General features: G+C 41.3%; 1 protein-coding gene across 2 annotated transcripts in view; it reads right to left on the bottom strand.

The window, feature by feature from the left end:
• ZDHHC14 (zDHHC palmitoyltransferase 14) overlaps nt 1-18,118 on the bottom strand; it is a 274,447-nt gene extending 256,329 nt beyond the window's left edge. For both annotated transcript variants that reach the window (XM_007451350.1, XM_007451351.1), the window contains exon 1: nt 17,361-18,118. In XM_007451350.1, coding sequence (XP_007451412.1) covers nt 17,361-17,605 — 245 coding nt within the window. In that variant the 5' untranslated portion in view covers nt 17,606-18,118. The remainder of the gene's footprint in view (nt 1-17,360) is intronic.
• Nucleotides 18,119-18,313: the final 195 nt, after the last annotated feature.

Here is an 18,313-nt window from a genome sequence, read left to right as displayed (position 1 = left end):
TCTTTAATGAGAATGGTGGAGCCATGAACAATGTATTTGGTTTTCAATACCTTGCTTTCTGGGCATCAGAGGACATCTGGGTAAAGGTCTCCACAGGCAAGAGGAAATGCAAGACAGGAGGGCAGGAGCTCTAAGCAGGGGACAAGAGACAGATGAAGTCACATTGGAAGAAGTAAGAGTGTCACCATGATGGCTCAGACTTGCTTGAGAAAGTAAGAAAGGCAGACAGGAAATGGACAAAGGTAATTAAGGGCAAGGAGGACACAGCAGATACAATACAAGAAAAAAAGAAGTAACTACAGGTAAGTAGAAGATGAACATCCTAAAAGCTAAAGGAAGAAAAAGTTTCCAAAAAAAAAACATACTCACAGGATCTTATACCACTGAGGGAAAAGGAAAAAGAAAAACGGAAAAAAAGGGACACTGGATTTTGTCAAGGAAGACAAAATCTACTATCTGTACAAGGAGAGACAGTAATTTCCCATCGCAGTAAGTAGGACTAACGCCTCTAATAGACTCCAGTGCTCTGTGTTAAAATAAGCTGTTTCATGAGAAGTGCCTGAAAACCATCAAAAGATAGCAGACTATAAAACTTAAACCCTTCCCCAAGTGAGTTACACAGCCAGCCATTCCTCCACCGATAAGACTATCTCCAGGCAAACCCCATCCACCCTAGGGGGCCGTTGGCTACCCCCTCCTCTATCAGCCACCTTGCACAGCCTTGTTGCATCCCAATGGCTCTCAACAGCAAGACCTGTCCCCGTGGTCTCTGAAGTCAGAAGTTTTGAAAGCCCAGTTTGAAGATGTATGGAAATTCACATTTCTTAATGGCTTGTTCTCTCCAAATACACTTAAAATGTTCTGAAATAAAATAGTCTCCTTATAGTTGAAAGCCAGTCTACTTCAAAAATCTCTGGGGGCGGGAGAACAAGGATATCTATTCTAATGGTATGACAGCTCTCAGCTGAAGGGTCAAGGAGGTAGGGGCCGAAACAGGCCAAAATTAAGGATAGGACAACCTCTACAAACTGGAGAAATGGAGTCGAGGGAAAGACACACACACACACACACACACACACACACACACACACACACACACACACACAGAGCCATCACATTTCTCTTCATCCTGGGCCTGATCTTGGCAGGGGGAGACATTTTTCTCTCTCAAGTAGAGCAGGGAGACTGACAAGTCTATAAGAGAACAGGGCTGGCTGGTTCAATCAGAAATCCTTCTATCAGGACTGTCAATGAAAACCAGCTACATGAGAAGAGGCTGGTAACAGAATCTTAATTACAGGTACTCTGAGGGGCTGTATCTAAGTTACACATGAGACGAGAGAAGAGTTTCCAAACCCAAAGTATTATAAGTGAGGGGAAAAAAGTTAAAGTTTTCTCTTAAAATCAATGAAAAACTAATGCCAAATTAACCTATGAAGATGAAGGTGAAATTTGTGAGAAAGTACCTCACTCATCATAAGGATATATATTTCTTTAAACCTTGCTCTTAATTGTATACAACTTCAATGACTAGTTGATAGTCATGATTTATCATTTTGATAAATATTTTATCATGTAAAAGCATAACAGATTGCATCCCATGCTAAACTCTCTCAGTTACCCAGGCCTAAGCATTTGGGTCTAGACATCATAGTCATTGCCAGGACATCCTTAAGAAGAAATCAAAACCCATGCAGAGGCAGCCTTGCATATTCTACCCTATAAAGTGATAGTAAATGCCAAGAATCAGTGAGAAGTCAAAGAAAGAAATATTAGAAGGAGTATAAGGAATAAATTGAGCATATTTAAACAAACCAAATATTATAGGGATAAAAACTAATTACATATATATGCAACAGCATAAATGAATCTGAGAAACACAACATTAAGCTAAAAAAATCACAAGTTGAACACTGTAAGAGCAATCACTCCCACTCTAACAATGAGAACAAGCCAGATTAGCTACAAAACACAGTTTTTAAAATATATCAGGGAGCTGAGGATGCAAAGAAGCCTAAATGTGTCAGGCCATTCCCAGCTTTCATTCCTAGCGAAGTGGCAGGAGGAACAGGAATCCACCATAGACAGGAGTAAGGAGAAACCGGCAAATTTTTAATTAGGTTAATGGCTACAGGTGGACTGCTATATGGATTAGAATTCCAAGAAGACACAGCCACAGGGTAGGGCTACACCACCAGCCAACTCTTCCCCATGGATCTTCACCAACCACATAGCAAGAATACACCAAAGGCCTAGATAGGGCAGGAGTGTTGAGAGACATCTGCCCTGACACCTACGGGACTGTCCCCAAGGGTAAGGCAGGGGTCAGAGCATAAATATATGAGAAAATCTCTCGGGCACTTCAGGACTTCACTCAGGCCACTCTGCAGTCATCCAAAAGCTGAGACTGAACAGCTGGGCAAAAAGAGATGCCCTAGGTATAGAAAGCTGGGGCAAAGTGCAAAGAAAACTCTCCAGTAACCCAAAAGGCTGGCAGTCTAGCTGAAAAACAAATCTTCCACAGTAAGCTGGTGCTGGGCTGTGAAGCGTGAAGAGTTTTGCCAGGGATCCCAATCCCTGCTAAAGGGAAAGTCCTGATTCTTCCCTCAAAACATCTAAAGTCAGTGATGAAATGAATCTAACTAAGGCTTCACCAAAGCACACACCCATTTCAATTACAAATGAGACTGACTCAGCCCACACTCTACTGGCCTGAAAGAAGGCCATGCCCTTTTAAATTACTGAAGTGTCCACAATTCTTTTACATACAATATCTAGCATGTAATCAAAAATTATGAAAAATACAAAGAAGGAAGAAACTGTAAGCCACAGTCAAGAGAAGAAATAGCCAAAAGAAGCAGATCCAGAGATGACAGATGCTGGCATCATTAGGCAAGGACTCCAAAATAACTACAAAAAATATGTTAAAGTATCCAGTAGAAAATATGAACATAAAGAGACTGGTTCAAGATGGTGGAGTAGAAGGATGTGCTCTCACTCCCTCTTGTGAGAGCACTGGAACCACAACTAACTGCTGAACAATCATCGACAGGAAGACACTGGAACTCACCAAAAAAGATACCCCACATCCAAAGACAAAGGAGAAGCCACAATGAGACAGTAGGAGGGGCTCAATCACAGTAAAATCAAATACCATAACTGCTGGGTGGGTGACTCACCAACTGGAGAACTCTTATACCACAGAAGTCCACCCACTGGAGTGAAGGTTCTGAGCCCCACATCAGGCTTCCCAAGCTGGGGGTCCGGCAGTGGGAGGAGCAATTCCTAGAGAATCAGACTTTGAAGGCTAGCGGGATCTGACTGCAGGACTTCGACAGGACTCGGGGAACAGAGACTCCACTCTTGGAGGACACACACAAAGTAGTGTGCACACCAGGACACAGGGGAAGGAGCAGTGACGCCATGTAAGATTAAACCAGACCCACCTGCTAATGTTGGAGGGTCTCCTGCAGAGGCAGCGGGTGGCTGTGTGTCACCGTGAGGACAAGGACACTGGCGGCAGAAGTTCTGGGAAGTACTCCTTGGCACGAGCCCTCCCAGAGTCTGCCATTAGCCCCACCAAACAGCCCAGGTAGGCTCCAGTGTTGGGTTGCCTCAGGCCAAACAAGCAACAGGGAGGGAACCCAGCCCCACCCATCAGCAATCAAGCAGATAAAAGTTTTACTGAGCTCTGCCCACCAGAGCAACAGTCAGCTCTACCCACCACCAGTCCCTCTCATCAGGAAACTTGCACAAGCCTCTTAGATAGCCTCATCCACCAGAGGGCAGACATCAGAAGCAAGAAAAACTACAGTCCTGCAGCCTGTGGAACAAAAACCACATTCACAGAAAGATAGACAAGATGAAAAGGCAGAGGGCTATGTACCAGATGAAGGAACAAGATAAAACCCCAGAAATACTAAATGAACTGGAGATGACAACCTTACAGAAAAAGAATTCAGAATAATGACAGTGAAGATGATCCAGGACCTCGGACAAAGAATGGAGGCAAAGATTGAGAAGATGCAAGGAATGTTTTACAAAGAACTAGAAGAATTAAAGAACAAACAGAGATGAACAATACAATAACTGAAATGAAAAATACACTAGAAGGAACCAATAGCAGAATAACTGAGGCAGATGAACGGAAAAGTGACCTGGAAGACAGAATGGTGGAATTCACTGCAGCAGAACAGAATAAAGAAAAAAGAATGAAAAGATACAAAGACAGCCTAAGAGACCTCTGGGACAGCATTAAATGCAAAAACATTTGCATTATAGGGGTCCCAGAAGGAGAAGAGAGAGAGAAAGGACCTGAGAAAATATTTGAAGAGATTATAGTTGAAAACTTCCCTACCATGGGAAAGGAAATAGACACCCAAGTCCAGGAAGCACAGAGAGTCCCATACAGGAGAAACCCAAGGAGAAACACACCGAGACACACAGTAATCAAACTGGCAAAAATTAAAGACAAAGAAAAATTATTGACAGCAGCAAGAGAAAAATGACAAACAACATACAAGGGAGCTCGCATAAGGTTAACAGCTGATTTCTCAGCAGAAACTCTACAAGCTAGAAGGGAGTGGCATGACATATTCAAAGTGATGAAAGTGAAGAACCTACCACCAAGATTATTCTACCCAGCAAGGATCTCATTCAGATTCGACGGAGAAATCAAAAGCTTTACAGACAAGAAAAGCTATGAGAATTCAGCACCACCAAACCAGGTCTACAACATATGCTAAAGGAACTTCTCTAAGTGGGAAACATAAGAGAAGAAAAGGACCTACAAAAACAAACCCAAAACAATTAAGATAATGGTAATAGGAACATACATATTGATAATTACCTTAAACATGAATGGATTAAATGCTCCAACCAAAAGACACAGGCTCGCGGAATGGATACAAAAACAAGACCCACCTATATGCTGTCTACAAGAGATCCACTTCAGACCTAGGGACACATACAGACTGAAAGTGAGGGGATGGAAAAAGATATTCCATGCAAATGGAAATCAAAAGAAAGCTGGAGTAGCTATACTCATATCAGATAAAATAGACTTTAAAATAAAGAATGTTACAAGAGACAAGGAAGGACACTACACAATGATCAAGGGATGAATCCAAGAAGAAGATATAAAAATTATAAATATATATGCACCCAACATAGGAGCACCTCAATATGTAAGGCAGCTGCTAACAGCTATAAAAGAGGAAATTGACAGTAACACAATAACAGCGGGGGACTTTAACACCTCACTTACACCAATGGACAGATCACCCAAACAGAAAATTAATAAGGAAACAAAAACTGTAAATGACAAAACAGACCAGATAGATTTAATTGATATTTATAGGACATTCTATCCTAAAACAGCAGATTACACTTTCTTCTCAAGTGCACATGGAACATTCTCCAGGATAGATCACATCTTGGGTCACAAATCAAGCCTCAGTAAATTTAAGAAAACTGAAATCATATCAAGCATTTTTTCTGACCACAACGCTATGAGATTAAAAAAAGGTAAAAATCGCACACACATGGAGGCTAAACAATACATTACTAAATAACCAAGAGATCATTGAAGGAATCAAAGAGGAAATCAAAAAATACCTAGAGACAAATGACAATGAAAACATGACAATCCAAAACCTATGGGATGCAGCAAAAGCAGTTCTAAGAGGGAAGTTGATAGCAATACAAGCCTACCTCAAGAAACAAGAAACATCTCAAAAAAACAACCTAACCTTACACCTAAGGAATTAGAGAAAGAAGAGCAAACAAAACCCAAAGTTAGCAGAAGGAAAGAAATCATAAAGATCAGAGCAGAAATAAATGAAATAGAAACAAAGAAAACAATAGCAAAGATCAATAAAACTAAAAGCTGGTTCTTTGAGAAGATAAACAAAATTGATAAACCATTAGCCAAACACATCAAGAAAAAGAGGGAGGGACTCAAATCAGTAAAATTAGAAATGAAAAAGGAGATGTTACAACAGAGACCACAGAAATACAAAGCATCCTAAGAGACTACTACAAGCAACTCTATGCTAATAAAATGGACAACCTGGGGCTTCCCTGGTGGCGCAGTGGTTGAGAGTCCGCCTGCCGATGCAGGGGACACAGGTTCGTGTCCCGGTCCGGGAAGATCCCACATGCCGCAGAGCGGCTGGGCCCGTGAGCCATGGCCGCTGAGCCTGCGTGTCCGGAGCCTGTGCTCCGCGGCAGGAGAGGCCACAGCAGTGAGAGGCCTGCGTACCACCAAAACAAAACAAAACAAAACAAACAAACAAAAAAGGACAACCTGGAAGAAATGGACAAATTCTTAGAAAGGTATAAACTTCCAAGACTGAACCAGAAAGAAATAGAATATATGAACAGACCAATCACAAGTAATGAAATTGAAATGGTGATTAAATATCTTCCAACAAACAAAAGTGCAGGACCAGATGGCTTCACAGGTGAATTCTATCAAACATTTAGAGAAGTACTAACACCCATCATTCTCAAACTCCTCCAAAAAACTGCAGAGGAAGGAACACTCCCAAGCTCATTCTATGAGGCCACCATCACCCTGACACCAATACCAGACAAAGATACTACAAAAAAGAAAATTACGGACCAATAACACCGATGAATATGGATATAAAAATCCTCAAAAGAATACTAGCAAACAGAATCCAACAGCACATTAGAAAGATCATACACCATGAACAAGTGGGGTTTATCCCAGGGATGCAAGGATTCTTCAATATATGCAAATCAATCAATGTGATACACCATATTAACAAATTGAAGAATAAAAACCATATGATCATCTCAACAGATGCAGAAAAAGCTTTTGTCAAAATTCAACACCATTTATTATAAAAACTCTCCAGAAAGTGGGCATAGAGGGAACCTACCTCAACATAATAAAGGCCATATATGACAAACCCACAGCAAACATCATTCTCAATGGTGAAAAACTGAAAGCACTTCCTCTAAGATCAGGAACAAGACAAGGATGTCCACTCTCACCACTATTATTTAACATAGTTCTGAAAGTCCTAGCCACGGCAATCAGAGAAGAAAAAGAAATAAAAGGAATACAAATTGGAAAAGGAGAAGTAAAACTGTCACTGTTTGCATATGACATGATACTATACATAGAGAATCCTAAAGATGCCACCAGAAAACTACTAGAGCTAATCAATTAATTACGTAAAGTGACAGGATACAAAATTAATGCACAGAAATCTCTTGCATTCCTATACACTAATGATGAAAAACCTGAAAGAAATTAAGGGAACACTCCCATTTACCACTGCAACAAAAAGAATAAAATAGCTAGGAATAAACCTACCTTGGGAGACAAAAGACCTGTATGCAGAAAACTGTAAGACACTGAGGAAAGCAATTAAACATGATACAAACAGATGGAAAGATATACCATGTTCTTGGATTGGAAGAATCAATATTGTGAAAATGACTATACTACCCAAAGCAATCTACAGATTCAATGCAATCCCTATCAAATTACTAATGGCATTTTTTACAGAACTAGAACAAAAAATCTTCAATTTGTATGGAGACAGAAAAGACCCTGAATAGCCAAAGCAGTCTTGAGGGAAAAAAACAGAGCTGGAGGAATCAGACTCCCTGACTTCAGACTATAATACAAAGCTACAGTAATCAAGACAATACGGTACTGGCACAAAAACAGAAATACAGATCAATGGAAAAGGATAGAAAGCCCAGAGATAAACCCATGCACCTATGGTCAACTAATCTATGACAAAGGAAGCAAGGATATACAGTGGAGAAAGGACAGTCTCTTTAATAAGCGGTGCTGGGAAAACTGGACAGCTACATGTAAGAGAATGAAATTAGAACACTTCCTAACACCATACACAAAAATAAACTCAAAATGGGTTAGAGACCTAAATGTAAGACCAGACACTATAAAACTCTAGAGGAAAACACAGGAAGAACACTCTTTGACATAAATCACAGCAAGATCTTTTCTGATCCACCTCCTAGAGTAATGGAAATAAAAACAAAAATAAACAAATGGGACCTAATGAAAAACTTAAAAGCTTTTGCACAGCAAAGGAAACTAAACAAGATGGAAGAATGGAAGAAAATATTTACAAATGAATGGAAGAAAATATTTACAGAATGGAAGAAAATATTTACAAATGAATCAATGGACAAAGGATTAATCTCCAAAATATATATTAATATATATTAATCTCCAAAATATATATGCAGCTCAATATTAAAGAAACAAACAACCCAATCAAAAAATGGGCAGAAGACCTAAATAGACATTTCTCCAAAGAATACATACAGATGGCCAAGAAGCACATGAAAAGCTGCTCAACGTCACTAATTATTAGAGAAATGCAAATCAAAAGTACAATGAGGGGTTTCCCTGGTGGCGCAGTGGTTGAGAGTCCACCTGCCGATGCAGGTGACACGGGTTCGTGCCCCAGTCCGGGAAGATCCCACATGCCGCGGAGCGGCTAGGCCCATGAGCCATGGCCGCTGAGCCTGTGCATCCAGAGCCTGTGGGAGAGGCCACAACAGTGAGAGGCCCGCGTACCGCAAAAAAAAGAAAAAAAAAAAAAGGACGATGAGGTATCACCTCACACCAGTCAGAATGGGCACCATCAGAAAATCTACAAACAACTAATGCTGGAGAGGGTGTGGAGAAAAGGGAACCCTCTTGCACTGTTGGTGGGAATGTAAATTGATACAGCCACTATGGAGAACAGTATGAAGGTTCCTTAAAAAACTAAAAATAGAATTACCATATGACCCAGCAATCCCACTACTGGGCATATACCCAGAGAAAACCATAATTCAAGAAGACAAATGTACCCCAATGTTCACTGTAGCACTATTTACAATAGCCAGGTCATGGAAGCAACCTAAATGCCCATCGACACAAACGGATAAAGAAGATGTGGCACATATATACAACGGAATATTACTCAGCCATAAAAAAGAATGAAATTGGGTCATTTTTAGAGACATGGATGAATCTAGAGACTGTCATACAGAGTGAAGAAAGTCAAAAAGAGAAAAACAAATATCATATATTTACACATATATGTGGAACCTAGAAAAGTGGTACAGATGAACTGGTTTGCAGGGCAGAAATGGAGACACAGATGTAGAGAACAAACGTATGGACACCAAGGGGGGAAAGTGGTGGGGGGTGGTGTGATGAATAGGGAGACTGGGATTGACATGTATACACTAATATGTGTAAAATGAATAATTAATAAGAACCTGCTGTATAAAAAAATAAAATAAACTTTAAAAATTCAAAAAAATTAAAATTAAAAATAATAAATAAAAGTAAAATGAAACATGCAAAAAAAAGAAAATATGGACATAAATAGATAATTTCAGGAGAAGAATGGAAATTATTTTTTTAAACTAATGTTAAAAAAACTAGTTTTTCAAATACAGAAATGCTCAAAATAAAAAATAAGGTATCAAAGAGGCCTCATCATAGACAGGACACAGGAGAGAAAAAGATCAGTAAACTTGAAGACAGACCAATTGGAATTAGTCAAACTGAAACACAAAGAGATAAAAGAAAAAAACAGAAAAAATTTTTTCAAAATCCAAGATGTAAGGAACTATATAAAATGGTATTATATATAAATAAATGGAGTTCCAGGAGAAGAGGGAGAACAAGACAAAAAAATTTTTGAAGAAATAATGGATGAAAATTTTCCAAAACTTCAACATATCAATCCACAGATCCCCAAAGCTTTAGTAAACCTGAAGCAGGATCCATATAAAGAAAACCACACCTCAGTTATGTCCTCATTCAGCTGCTGAAAACAAAAAACAAAAGATAAAGAGAATATCAGCCCGGGAAAAAGTTCACCCATTACATACAGGGGGAAATGCAAAAAATAAGAGCTAACTTCTCACTGGAAACAAAAGAAGCCAGAAGACAATGGGCCAACATCCTCAAAGTTCTGATAGAAAAAAACTGTCAAACTAGAGTTCTATATCCAGTGAAAATATGAAGGCAAAATAAACATTGAAGGCAAAATAAAAATGAAGGCAAAATAAACACTGTCAAAACAAAAACTAAGAGAACTTGTCACCGGCAGACCTGCGTACAAGAAACGCTGAAAGATGTACTTTAGGTCATAGGGAAATAATACAGATGAAAGAAATAAAGAGTACCAGAAATAGTAAATATGTGAGGATAAATACAAAGTTCTATTTAAAATTATCTCTATTTCATATATGTACAAATGTATATGTCTTAGATTTTATATGTTTGTATAGGTTTTATTTTAAAGTACATTTATTTTATATATGTATATACATTTATGTTTCTTTTAAATACTATTGACTGCTTTTAAATAATAACATTACTGGACTTGTGTCATACACAGATATAAAATATATGACAATAAGAGTTCAAAGGGTGGGAGAAGTGGAATTACAACATTATAGGTTTCTTTATTATTTCTGAAGTACAATATTACTATTTGGAGGTAGACTATTAAAGAGTAAAGACACATATTCTAATCTCTTAAGCAACTACTAAAAAAATACAAAGAAACATAGCCCACATTTTTTTAAAGGAAATAAAATGGAATACTAAAAATAGGCAATTCACCTACAAGAAGGCAAGGAGGAAAAGAGAAAAAACATATTAGATAAATAGAAAACAAATACCAAGATGATAAACTTTAACCCACCAGTATTGGGACAAAGGCAAAATTTGAATGTGGATTATTGTATCCATGTTAAATTTCCTGAAATTGATGCTAACACTGTGTTTGTATAAGACAACACCCTTTTGCTTAAGAATTACACGCTGAAAAATATGGATATAAAAGAGCATGACATCTGCAACTTACTCTTCAGTGGGTCAGAGAGGGGAAGGAGAGAGGAGGAAGAGAGAGTTTTTTTAAATAAAAGATTTTCATTATTTTTTTATATATAGAAGAAAATTTTCTTTATATTTTTTATATAGAAAAATAAGCCAAACTAAACAACCTATTGTTTGGGAATGCATACATTCAACAATCTTGAGGAAAATAGGGCAAGGCATTAAGAATGACTAGCTTAGGTAGTGATGACCTCAGGGAGTGGCAGGAAGATGGGACAGGGCTGAAACCCAAAGGATATAAGTAGATTCAAAAGTCCTGGTAACTTTTTTTTTTTTTCAAAAGCCCTGGTATTGATATGGTTCTTGAGTAAGTGGTAGTTTCATGGGGGCTCTTTATACTCACGAAAAGTATTTTATTTCAAAATTGCATGTGTGTTGTTAGATATAATCTTCTATATCAATCTAACATTATATTTTTTAAATGGGGGGGAAATTGGAGAAATACTAGAAGATTATCCAGTTTATAAAAATCAGTTTGAATTAGGACCAACTTTTATATTTAGTGAAGAACTAAACAAAAGCATTAAGGAAGTCCCCAACTCTCACTTGAACCAACTGACATTTTATCAGATCCATATTTCTGGGTGTATCTAATTATAAGCATCTATTGACCACCACTGTTTTCCCTTTCCTAACAACCTGAGCTACAAAACAATGAACATACTTCCTTGACACCCTTAATTTCTCTTGCTAAGACATAATAACTCTGCCTTGAATAAATTATGTGTAGCATTGTACTGCAAAAGAAAAATCTCCAGGTTATGTAGATATAGCCCAATAAATAACTGATCATCATTACCCTGTTATAGGAACCTACAAGAGTCCTTTCTGCATGATTTGATGTCAGTTCCCACTAGCTGAGAGAAGACAGTGAAATACAAGTAGTCAATAGAATCCTTAAAAGTCCTATTATATAAATTCAAGTATCCAAAGACAAGAACCTATAAAATGCAAAATTACTCTACGTGTTGGTGGTTGTTGGGTAACCTTCATATATACCACAGAGTGCTTTATCTGTTTAAAGTGTTTAGTTAAAAAATAAAGGAAGGGCTTCCCTGGTGGCGCAGTGGTTGAGAGTCCGCTGGCCGATGCAGGGGACACGGGTTCGTGGCCCAGTCTGGGAAGATTCCACATGCCACGGAGCGGCTGGGCCCATGAGCCGTGGCCGCTGAGCCTGCGTGTCCGGAGCCTGTGTTCCACAGCGGGAGAGGCCACAACAGTGAGAAGCCCACGTACCGTAAAAAAAAAAAGAAATTTTTTTAATAAATAAATAAAGGAAAAATAGAAAGAAGCCTTGGTTAGTGAAGAGAACATCACAACTCTATAACTAGTTTTCTAAGTAACTAAGAAAATCTTTTACTTCTGCTTCAACTGATACATTGGAAAAGGGATGATATTTGATTCTGAATTCAGAAGAATTACATTGATAATCAAGGCAAATATGTTCTATAAGATATTATTAATTTTACATTTTATTAATGTTCCCAACTTTACAAAATGAAAAACTGAAGCACACGGAAGTTATTTTTCAGTCTGTTTCAATTTTACCATTATTTCATTAAATGATAAATATTTACTGAGAGCCTGCTATGTACCAGCTACTACTCTAGGTGCTGGGGGAACATCAGGGGACAAAACAAATCGAGTCCCTACCCCCATGGAATTTACATGTGTTAATCACACATAAATGAATAGGTTAGTGCACTCACGTCAAGAGGCCATTAACAAGGTTTTGAAGCCACCTAAAATTCTTGTGGAGCCACAGTGGGTTATAAAGTAAAGTATCCTTGACACCGTCTACTATGTTAATAGGGAATGTTCAGTGTAAGGTGCTGGTGGTCACCTACCATCACCTACTATCAACCTCATGGTGTTCTACGATGCACAGCATGGCCAGCATCTGGCCAGACAAAGATGGGACACTTTCCAGACGTTTTCTGAGGTGATGGAGAACTTGATGCAGTTCGGAACAGGACGGTTGAGAAAAGATGAGATCGTTACATATTATAAGGGCAGTACCCTCTACTGGATAATAAAGGATTTCCAATCTAAAAAGGAGACATTATTATTGGAAGTGACACTTTTGTTTATGGAGACAGTCCCTTGTTCCATCTTCAAGGCAAACATTACTCCAATTCAACTGACTACCAATTATTCATCAAGTATTTCAGAGGGGATGAGCCAAAGCAGAAGAAAAAGGAGGAGGAAGAAATGAAGAAAAGAAGGGAAGGAAGGGAAAGGGGAGGACAAGAGAGAAGAAAAACATGGCGTTTTTTAAGAATCACCAACGGACTTCTAGGTGAGGAGAAATTTAAGAATGCTGCCACATTCTCAAGTGCTTCCGCCCTAATAACATCTCCAAACTGTCTGTGGTGACAGCACAGACTTGGGACACAGTCAAGTCCAAGATCTGAGCAGGCCTCCCCTGGCCTCAGGGGATGCTCCTGGAAACAGGAACCTCATCTGCAACTCAGTTCATCTACTTTTTTCTGCACCTGTGATCAAGAGACTGTGAAACGTCAGTACTTCAGGACCAGACTTTTTCTATCAAATTTTCAACTCTAACAGAGAGAAAGAAATTGATAATGTTCACTGATCTTTTCAAATGGCAATTCTGGGGTGTGTGAGAATGAGGACATTGTAGGGAGTCTGATGAGCCAGCCCCTCAGTAAGTGCAAGGAGCAGTGAGATGTCTCCACAGCACTGCAACCAACTTCCGCCCTTCCCTCTTAAACACAGCCATGTAATGCTGTCAGTTTGGACCAGCACTCCATATGTTGAATAAAAGATGTCTAAAGATAAATAGCCCCGCCCTACTTGAGAAAGACTGGAGAGTTGCTTCAGGTTTCTTCTAGTTGCTTTATTACTGTCTTCTCAATTCTGAGATGGCAGCTCCAAGGATGGAAATGAGATGCAGTCCCTGCTTCTTGTAGGCTTGCTCACTGCCCTCGCTCAGGGTCTGGATAAAAGGCGCAAGAGCAAAGCTGCCCCTCAGACTCACGCAAAGGTCTCTGTTCAACTGCAGACTACACAGTTCCACATTTTTTCAGCCCTAATATGCTATCACTGTCATGCTTGCTTCTTAATCCACATACTCCATCCTTCACAGGTTCTCAGAAAGGGGTGACCAGAGTCCTTGGGAGGCTATTTCTAAGTTCTGCTCTAATAACATGTACCATTTAATGAGTACTATGTATCAGACACTGTACTAAATACACTTCATTTAATCTTCACAATGTTTAAAGGTAGATATTATTAATCCCATTTAACAGACTGGGAAACCAAGGCTTAGAAAAGTCAACTAATTTGTCTAAGGTCATACTTCTGGGAAGAATTTTGGGATCTGTCCTTCCGAAAGGTACACATGCCTGTAAACACTATTCTATATTTGGGGGAAGAGCAGCACAGAGCATCAGAAAGGTCACAGGCTTTCCAGCCAGAAGCCTGGCCACTAAGTAGTGCGTGATCTTAGGTGATTATTTAACCTCTCCAAGCCTCTGTCACTTCATCTTCAAGGTGAGAAAACTCATTCTACCCTGCCTTTCTTCCACGGTTGAAGACAGTATCGACACCTGTTGCTGCATTCCAAGAAGTCCACTTCTCTTGAACAAAGTTCCCTGTCCATCTCTTCAAGCTCAGGAAGGAGATGTGGGGTGGAAAAGAACTGCAGGAAAAGGAGTCTAAAACTAAGTTTAGAAGTTATATGTCTTATTTTCAAATTTCATATTTGCCCTTGTGTTACAGTATGGAGAAACATGGACCCTCGTGTTTAAAAACAAATTCTGCTAATATTAAAGTTATCTAGACATGAAATTAATCAAAATAGGCAACCACATAGTATATGCTCAATAAATAACCGACGGAATGGCAGAAGGAAGGCAGACAGAGAGTAGACAAAACTGGCATTCTCTCTTGATCTCTCCTAGCCTGCTGGCATTTCCTTTCCCATGCATGTGACTAATTGGGTCTCTGAGTCTCTATCAAATTAATTTGGTCAAAGTTATTTAATTTCACTCTGGCATTAGTAACGGTAAAGAACTTAAAAGCAATACAGTGACAAATATTCTTGCTAAAGCGTAACATTCTATGATTTGAGCAGCCCTATGATTTTTTTGTAACTGAGGCATCATGTTACGATGAGCCTATTTTCTTGAAATTTCAAATTGCCTAACTGAAGCAACGCTCACGGACACCAAAGACACACATACATGTAGAGCCGATCTAAAACTGAAGCTGCCGACAGTAGCTAATAAAATCCCAGTGCACGTGTTTATTCCTACAGCCATCCGTTAACACAACGCTGACACAGAAAGATCCCTAACAACCTGCTAGTGAGGACTTTGGGGAACTCTTGGAAGAAACACACAGAGATGAGGTGAAAATGAACTTATGATGGTTTGGTTAAAAGCAGTGTTTGAAAGAAGAAAGTACAAGAAAGTAAAAGTAAAGTAAAAGTAATAACTGCAGGGGACCCCTAACCATACAGTGGGGATTTGGGTGTTTAGAGAAAATGAAACAGTCACGATCCTAAATGAAACACATTTGTGGCTGAAGCTCTGCAACACAATCACAAAATTAATCCATTTTATCCACTCTTAACACTGCTAAAAAAGCTCAAAGATGCCAGTATAGATCCATTCAAAACTCTGTTAACATGAGGAACATAGTGAATATGCTCTACCTAGGGGAACACCTGTAATGAAAGCCACCATTGGAAGGATGGTATTTCTGTTCAACCGTATGGCATCACCACGTCAGTGCCGGGATTTATTATGACTCAGACTGCAAAATCACCCAGAACCTCTGGCCCCTTCCCCCAGTTCCCCAGGTCTGTAAGGACAACAGGGTGGCTCTGGATGGGGGCAGGCGAGCAGCAGCAGGAACAATAGGGCATTTCTCCCATCATTCTGAAAGCCTCTCCATACCCTTACCCTCCCGTTACCAGGTCCCCAGACAGACTCCACCAACTAGTCTCAAATGTGCACCAAAGTTAACCTTCTAGAAGAGACCTGGAAATTTTACATAGTCAGAAATGGAGGTGTTGTCTGTAAGAAAGGCAGGGGGAGTTAAGGAGCTTATATCAGAGATCTCTCTCCTCACCTGTTCTCACTCAATCCCATTAAAATTGTTCATCACAGCACCATGTTCAGACACAAAATGTTTCCCCTCAGAGTCAGAGGGCTTTAAGTGAAAAGTATTACGTTGTCAAGAGATCATCCTTTTCTGACTGAGACAGCATTTGGAATATCATACACCAGGCACAAAATCAGAACCTATTAATACTTACCACAGACAAAAGTAAACATACACAAAAGCTTTTAATTAACCCTATCCAACAGAAGCAGAAAGAGTATCATGCCCCATAATAGCTAGGAAAAGCAAAGAACTCCCAATAAATATATTGCTTTTTTTTAATGAGAGGGGGTAGTAGCTACAAGTTTCATTGAGCATAAGATACCAAGAATTACACAAGAAGCTGCATTGCAAATGTTGGACCCAATAAGAGCAATTGAAGTGGATTCTGAAATGTGGTTAAACTACTTTATCTAATGCTCTTAACAAATAAGAAGATCTTTCATTAGTTGGCAGGAAGATAGCTGCTACTAGCCAATTTGATTTTCCTGAATGGAGAAGACGGGCATGCACTTTTTCCCCCGATAAAAGCCCTAAAGTCCCAAAGTTTTGTTTCTGGAATCATAAGTTACTATGCAGTGTCATACTCTTCCTGACAGGCCTACAGTCTCCTTTTACCTGTTCCCCAATATGGGGAGGGGAGGGGAAAGTGTTTGCTTGGAGCATTTTTTTACTGAAACTTTTTTTTAAAGTGAATCGTTTAGAAACCTGATAGTAAATCAGAAATTGATCAAGAGTGAACATCTAAGGAGAAGGAAAAAGGAAATTATCCTTCCAAGCCACATGGAGTGGCCAACACTCTGAGACCTAAAATAACCAAGATTTCTCGTTAGTCAGGGAAGGTATGTATAAGATTTAGTCAACTGAGCTTCACAAGATGCCCTACAGCTCGTGAGCACGAAAGGAAGTCGATTCTGTTTATCCCTGACTTAAGGATATGCCTCATCCCCGCTTCCCACAGAAGGCTACATCTGGGCTGGTCTGCTAGTCTCCAAACTCAGTAGGGCCTGCGCCAAGAATCAGTCACCTGCGAGGTGCCACTCAACCCTGGGGAGCAACAAGGCCGGCACACCTGCCAAGTGTCCTCTCTCCCCTCTCCATCACTCCCAGAGCCCGACCCAGAACTGCATTATCTCCGGGGACCGAAAAGCAAACAGACCTTTTAAAGAAAAAGAGGGAGAGCGGGGTCTGTATTATCTAACAATATACAATAGATAAGGCTTCTAGAAAACGAAAGTAGCGAGGGGAGAGGGCAGGGATCGGGGAGGCGAGGGGTGCCAGGCGTCGGGGAGCTTTCGCCACCACTTACTCGAAGGCGAAGAAGAGTCCGCTAGTGACCAGGATGAGGATGAGAGTCAGGTAGAAAACGCCCGTCTGCCGGGCCATCATGATCCTCCCGTTGCAGAAGAACTTGTTTCTTCCCGGGAAGACCTCCCATTTCCTTCGGGCCGCTATTTTCTTCTTCTTGTGGGGCGACTCCATGGGCGAGGAGCTGTGGGTGCTGATCTGACTGTACTCGCAGTCTTTCATGGGCCCGCCGCCGCCGGGAGGCATCCACGAGGGCAGCCGGCTGGGGGCGCACACCCCCAGCAGCCCCCCGGCCGCGCGGCCCCCGCCGAGCCACGACCGCCGCCGGCCGCCCGGCCGCCCCCAGAGCCTCGGCGCCGCGGCCCCTACGCGGGCTCCCGGCTCGGCGACAACTTTGCCGAGGACACCCAGGTTAACCCTTTGGGGAGCCCAGCTGTCATAGCCGGATCCCCTGCCTAGAGGGACAGTGCTCGCCCGCAGCCCGCGGCGGCGGTCCTCAGTCGCTTCCAGCCCGCGTGCTGGGGCTCCGGGGCCCCGCGGGGCGCGGGGGGCTGCCCAGCCGCCCCCGTGCTTGCCGTGCGCCCTCCCCCTCGCACAGCAGCTCGCTCGGCCCCGCCGGCCCCGGCCCTCCGGCCGCGCCTCGGCTCTGGCCCGCCGACCCCCGAGCGCTGCGCCCCGAGGCGACACGAGGCGGCGGCCCCGGCGCCCGCTTCCTCAGGAGCCACTTCTACGCTTCGGTCAGGTTTATTCTAATCCTTCCTCCCGGCGGCGGATCCTCCCCAGGAGAGAGCGATGGAAACTGGGAGGCAGCTTGCGGCCCCGGCAACCCCTCCCAGGGGTGGGGAAACCAAGCACGTTATTCTGTCAGGAGCGGGCTAGGCGACAGCCCGGGCGCTGCTCGCGCGGCGACCCCGCGCCGGCGCGCCTGGCAGCCGAGCCGAGTCTGCGGCCCCC

This window comes from Lipotes vexillifer, unplaced genomic scaffold (assembly GCF_000442215.2).
Source record: "Lipotes vexillifer unplaced genomic scaffold, Lipotes_vexillifer_v1.1 scaffold935, whole genome shotgun sequence".
Lineage (NCBI taxonomy): Eukaryota > Metazoa > Chordata > Mammalia > Artiodactyla > Lipotidae > Lipotes > Lipotes vexillifer.
The sequence above is the reverse complement of the archived record's forward strand: the minus strand, read 5'-3'. Positions and strand labels throughout refer to the sequence as shown.